The sequence below is a fragment of the Cyclopterus lumpus genome, chromosome 13 (assembly GCF_009769545.1).
Source record: "Cyclopterus lumpus isolate fCycLum1 chromosome 13, fCycLum1.pri, whole genome shotgun sequence".
Classification (NCBI taxonomy): domain Eukaryota; kingdom Metazoa; phylum Chordata; class Actinopteri; order Perciformes; family Cyclopteridae; genus Cyclopterus; species Cyclopterus lumpus.
Window position 1 is genome coordinate 17,664,680 of NC_046978.1, and position 6,256 is coordinate 17,670,935.

The window sequence follows — 6,256 nt, forward strand, 5'->3', positions numbered from 1 at the left end:
GTAAACAGGAGTTTATGATTCGGAGGTGTTTTGGGTTCAGCGGGATAATTTTCTCAAAAATAAACATCACTATTATGATTTTTTTATTTATTATTTATGTGAATGCAAATCGTCAGAAGTTTAAAAAAAAATAAAACTCATTTTAGGCTGTAAACAAGGACGACACACACACACACACACACACACTTTACTATTCTAAACAAACTCTACACACATCGTTAGACACAAACCAGCCTCAACACTCATAAAAAAAGATTGGTATTAACGTCCTGGCTAATTGGAATTAGCCTTTATACTTCTGGGTATAGTTTAAGATAAACTAAGCGTTTTTTTATTTGTTGATCATATTTTATTTAGATAATCCGGATCTGCAATGTAACCAGTAACTTTGCATGTGAGTGAATGTATTTAGTTACTTTTCACCGCTGTGACACACTGCTTCTTAACCTGTGTATTTATATAGCAATGAATGCATGCAGTAACACATGCCTCACTAAGGTAGATATATACGTATTTTTATATATATATTTATATACATATACATATATTTATATTTATATATATGTATATTTATATTTATATACATATATTTATATTCAAATATATATATATTTTATATAAAAAATTGTTAAAAAATCTTTTTAAGCTTGATCAATAAATAACAATAATAATAATAATAATAATAATAAACCATTTAATTTATATAGCGCTTTTTAAGATGCTCAAAGACTCTTCACATATTACATTATACACCGTAAACACAGCTATGGGGGATATAAAGTGTACATTTCTTTCTTTCTTTAACCAAAGGCCTTATTTCTGGCATCTCACCAAAAACCCATTCAAAGAACCAGCAGGTGCAAAAGATGCTGACTCGTATGTGGGTTTTAATTCCTGCAGCCCGTTACTAAAAGCATAAAAGCTTCTTTTTCTTTACATACTTTTTCTTTTTTTTAGGAGAGAGCGCCTGTAAAAAGGTGCGCCCCTTATTCACCCTGCGACCCGTCCCCACTGACGCCTTTATGATACAGCTGCATGCACCTCTGGGTGTCCCAGGTGAACGTATGGCCTGTAGCTCCTCAGAGGGTCTCCATGGAGCTCTGCTCCGCTGGCTCAAGCTCCTCGTTCCACCGGGTTGTGTGTTGACGATGACCCCCCCAACCCACCGTGAAGGCCTACTGTACATCTGTCCCTTGTCCTTCTTCCCCTTCTGTCCCTCTCTACTCTGTGTCTATAAGCCCCCCCCCCTCCCTTCCTAAAGACACACACACACTGTGCCAGTTGTGTACTAATCAGGGGTTGACCCCCCACCTTCCCCCAACACACACACACACACACACATCTCTCTCTCCTCCTCAACATCCAACCCCCCCCCTCCTCCTACCAATCCCAGCACTGTGTTAATCTGGTGCTGGTCTGACGGTCAGCACTTTGAGCGGCAGACAGACAGATTGGCTTTAATCCCCTGAGTGCCACAGATGGAGCGCCACTACGCAGACCTTGTGGAAGGCGAACGCACACAGTGGTGGACACACACACACACACACACACACACACACTCAAACACGCATAGACAAACAATTAGGAAAGAAATAATATGCACATTCTTCTCTCGTTCCATGTGAGGACGCGTTCAGGGTCCGTCACACGCTCATAACGATGCTGCTGATGATTCACGTCGTCATAGTTTCACATGATGATGTTTGTGATGAACAAAGCTACGATATTATAATATAATAAATATATGCAGTATATATAAAAGTTTAGACCAACGGATGCTGATGATAACATGATAACACAAAGTCTTTTTTAGAGCAATAAAAGCCTGACACCCCGAATCCTGAAACAAAAATGGGTTCTTTGACATGTTTTTAAAAAATATTTGAATCAAAAGAATGATTGTGTGGTTAACTGTTTGACTCTTTGATTGATTTGTTTAAATGAATTATTACATGGTCGGCTTGTCATTGGTTTACAACGTCTTCACACATCCTCAGATTATGAAACAGCTTTTGAAATCATAACAGCCGGACATGCAGAATACCTCAACTTTTAAATAAAACTACCAGCTTCAAACAGAACGCGCCTCACACTGTCCGAACTAACTGGGATTGGTTTATGTTATTGAACTTATATTGGGTTATGTTATTAAACTATAGAAAGATAAACGTGCTGGAACTGTCCAACCTAAATGCAAAGTTCAAATCCTTCTGTCCTGTGAAGATCGGATTGACTGATTCAATTTGTGGCTCATTAAAATCATTTGAACTGTCAATCAGAAGCGACACAAGACTGACCTGTGATTCCTGAAACACTTAACACAACCTCATGTAGTGATTTACAGTGTGTGTGTGTGTGTGTGTGTGTGTGTGTGTGTGTGTGCACAACACTGGTGCCTGTGGTGTGCATTCAAAACAACGGGATTAAAGGCTGGTGTTTGATTAGATGTTTGTTTGTGTGTTTTTATTGTAATGAGTATATAGCCAAGGCCACGATGACAAGGGTGTGTGTGCGTGTGTGTGTGTGTGTGTGTGTGTGTGTGTGTGTGTGTGTGTGTGTGTGTGTTTCATTGTAATGAATATGGCGGAGGGCATGGCTTCATCCTTTTTAATCAAGGAAGTAGAAGGATGAAATGAAACACTGATGAGGGGAATGATGTCGAGCCAGAAAAGGATATTAATTGTTATGCTGGAGTCTCACGTCTGTGTTGTTGTTTGTGTGTGTGTGTGTGTGTGTGTGTGTGTGTGTGTGTGTGTGTGTGTGAGAGAGAGAGAGAAAATGGGCACATACAAATGTTCCAGATAAAAAAATAGAAAATCGGGTAAAGAAGTCCCTTCCTGACTAGAATTGTATCATCAGACAAAATGTGTAAAGACTGTAATTCATGTTAGTATTTTAGTTAAATTGTATGAATCACAGTATAATAACAAAGACGGATAATTTGTTTATGTTTGAGAAGAACATTTAATAATAATGACCTAAAGTCAGCAGGGGATCCATGGATTCCTGAGCATGGAGGCGACGTCGCCACCACACACGTGGTGCTCTACTGCCATCTAGTGGCGAAGGTGCATTCAGGACTCAAGAGGGCGAAGGCGGTATTAATGAGTCACTTATTGATCCAGGATCATAGGTCATATTATGTAATGGTAACCGAAAGGCAATCCTTTATATTTTTCTCAATCTGGGAAAGGTTGTGTAGGTTTATAGCATTTTATTTCCAACCTCAAAATGTTCAATGGCGCTTCCACCATAAAAATAACCTCATGTCGATGTTCTTTCTTTTAGGTTTTAGTGCTCATTTTGCATAATTTTACACAGAACTCGAGCTTATCGTCGGGAACGTTAAAGTGTGTATTGTTACGCGCCGCTTGAATTGACTGTACTTGGTTCTTAGCCGTTAGTCTCATGATAATAGAACATTATATGTATTATTATTATTCAGAAAAGTGGGATACAAGTAGAAGTGTGTGTAACATCCATTTATTACCACCTTATATGACAAATCTGGAAATTACAAACATTGTTTAATTGAAACATCATCTTCAACATTTCAAAAAGAAAATTAAATTGAGCAAAAAAAAATAAAAATAATTAAGTTAAAAAGGGTGACAAGACGACCTGAGAAACGGTATACAGACGATCGACTGATTCCGGAGGAAAAAAAATTAAAATAGAAGCAAAGGGGGGGACGTATACAGAAAACACCAGTATTATTTGTCATGTAACACTGATTTACAATACAGTTTCACATTTTAATCAGTTAGTTTGTTTAAAAAAATAATAGTAATTTTCACACTTTTGAGAGCTTTTGGTTTTGAAGAACATAAAAAAAAAAACCTAAATGAAGCTTTGTTATTAAAAAGGTTATTTATTTATTAAAAATGAGCCACTGCTACAAAAGTATCTGACGCAATACTCGAGCTCTCAAGTTTTTGGCTTTAAATAATTCGACAAAACCAAATTTGAACACCACAAGAACAGGTGAAGTTAAACTCTTCTGTCGGTTAGGAAAAGAGGATCAAACTTTGGTGCCAAAACAAGTCAGTAGCTTTACATATCAGTAGGAAAGAAATATGTTCAAATCAAGGTTTCTTTTGTACTCCGTCAGTGTTTTAATCTGATTTATCCCCCCGTCTCCACATCATCTACAAATAGTTTGAAGTGAAGAAAAAAAAAACATGAATGACAGCAACTATCAATATGGTAAATCAAGTTGTCAAAAAGATGCTGATGCATTGTGTACAATATGCTGTGGTGATCAGAACCAACACTCATGCAGACGCACACGGGGACAGAACACAGCCTCGGGCCGTCGTCTCTGCAGAGCAGAAGGAGAGGACACGGTAAAGTTCTTCTAGCACCCTGCTGCAGAAAAAGAGACAAAAGCCCCCCCCACCCCAGCAGACATACCCATCCTCTCCTCCTGGCTGCCCCCTCCCAAATTTGCATTGTTCTAGTCCATGTTTTTTCCTTATTCTATCCAGACGTCATCCTCTCCCCCCACACAGAGACAGTGCAAACTAGGAGACGTGTGCTTGAGGAGATCTCATCACCAACGAGTCGGCACATGCACAAAAAGAGAGTACCCTAGGAGTCTGCTACAGAGAGCACTAAGAAAGACACAACTATACACTTTATTCATAATATAATCAGTTTTTCTCTACATACTACTAACACAGGGGGGGGGGGGTAAGAGGCAGAGGGACGGAGAGACAGACTGGTGAAGGAAGGGCAGGAAAAGGTGTAAAAGACAGGAGGAAGAGGAGAGAGTGTTTAAGCGCGCTCCCCGCGGATACGACGCGCCAGCTGGATGTCTTTGGGCATGATGGTGACGCGCTTGGCGTGGATGGCGCACAAGTTGGTGTCCTCAAACAGACCCACCAGGTAGGCCTCGCTGGCCTCCTGCAAAAACAGGAGAAAAATGATCGATTGGTCACTTTTGGAAGCTCTCATCTTAAAAACTTTACAGCATCTACAATATTATATTCAAGTAAAGAATCATTGAGCGCATAGTGGAGAGTCGGTTGCAGTGCTGACCTGCAGAGCCCCGATGGCGGCGCTCTGGAAACGCAGGTCGGTCTTGAAGTCCTGGGCGATTTCTCTCACCAGGCGCTGGAAGGGCAGCTTGCGGATCAGCAGCTCGGTGGACTTCTGATAACGACGGATCTCACGCAGAGCCACGGTACCGGGCCTTCACAAAAGAACAAAAATATTTAAATGTGGTAAACAGAAGTTGGTTGTAGAATATATTTTTCATACAGTTTATATGATTTTGTCCCCACGACCGTGAGGTACCGTCTCACCTGTAGCGATGGGGCTTCTTGACGCCACCGGTGGACGGGGCGCTCTTACGAGCGGCCTTCGTGGCCAGCTGTTTTCTTGGGGCTTTGCCTCCAGTGGACTTACGGGCGGTCTGCTTGGTACGGGCCATTGCTGCTAAAGATCACCTGGAGAAGATTTAGAAGAGGGGGATAAACTGCGTTGGTTTATTATACACATTCCATCACAGAGAGTTGTCTTTTTTTTTTATCTACTTTGGATTTCTTGTACTTTCTTTACCCTGTATACGCGGAAATAAATGCAAATATGTGTTCATTTTGTTGGTTTGATGCTGCGCCACTTGAGGTGCCACACATGTTAAAGGCCTAAAATAGTTACTGTTAACCCTTTCAAATACACGCATATCAATTTGAGCATTCTGCTATAAAGTTTTAAAACAGGCAACTTAAATTAAGTTAACTTTTTGGGGGGGGAAGTAAACATACAAGGCAATCCGTATCGCGCTCGGCCCGACAAACGTCACTCAAAGACGAACGGACGGCGCCATTGGCCGGGAGACCAACACGTCTCTAAAGAACCACAACGGTTGAGCCAATCGGTGTCGAGAGCCGTCAAAGTGGGCGGGACCTACAGCCGCCTTCCACTGTTGCTAGGTCCGCCCACCCTGGCTCTGATGATGGCGGCGGTTTGATGCGCAAACGGGATAAAGACCCGGGGCAGAAGAGCGCCGGAGTAGCGCACAAACAACTTCAATTTGACAAACAACCGCACTTCCAGCGCATCGGGAAATACGAGAACGACACACGAGACATTTCAAGGAACTCATAGAGGCCCGTAGGAAAGCCGAGCGGTGCCTAACGGCCGCGTAGCATCGAGCTGAACCGGCGCATTATTTGAAACCGAAGCCGGCCCCCCCCCCTCGTCTCGTCGGCTGCAGAGAAGACCGCGTTCCGACAGCCGTGTTTGTTTGTTT

The 6,256-nt window shown here is 41.7% G+C and overlaps 1 protein-coding gene across 1 annotated transcript; it reads right to left on the reverse strand.

Annotated features, from left to right (window-relative positions):
* Window positions 1-3,464: 3,464 nt before the first annotated feature.
* Window positions 3,465-5,476, reverse strand: LOC117741253 (histone H3.3A). Its single transcript, XM_034548159.1, has 3 exons — window positions 5,307-5,476; window positions 5,041-5,194; window positions 3,465-4,905 (listed from the first exon to the last, which is right to left on the reverse strand). Exons 1-3 carry the CDS (start codon window positions 5,432-5,434, stop codon window positions 4,777-4,779), a joined length of 411 nt encoding a protein of 136 aa, XP_034404050.1. The 5' UTR covers window positions 5,435-5,476; the 3' UTR covers window positions 3,465-4,776.
* Between the last annotated feature and the right edge of the window lie 780 nt (window positions 5,477-6,256).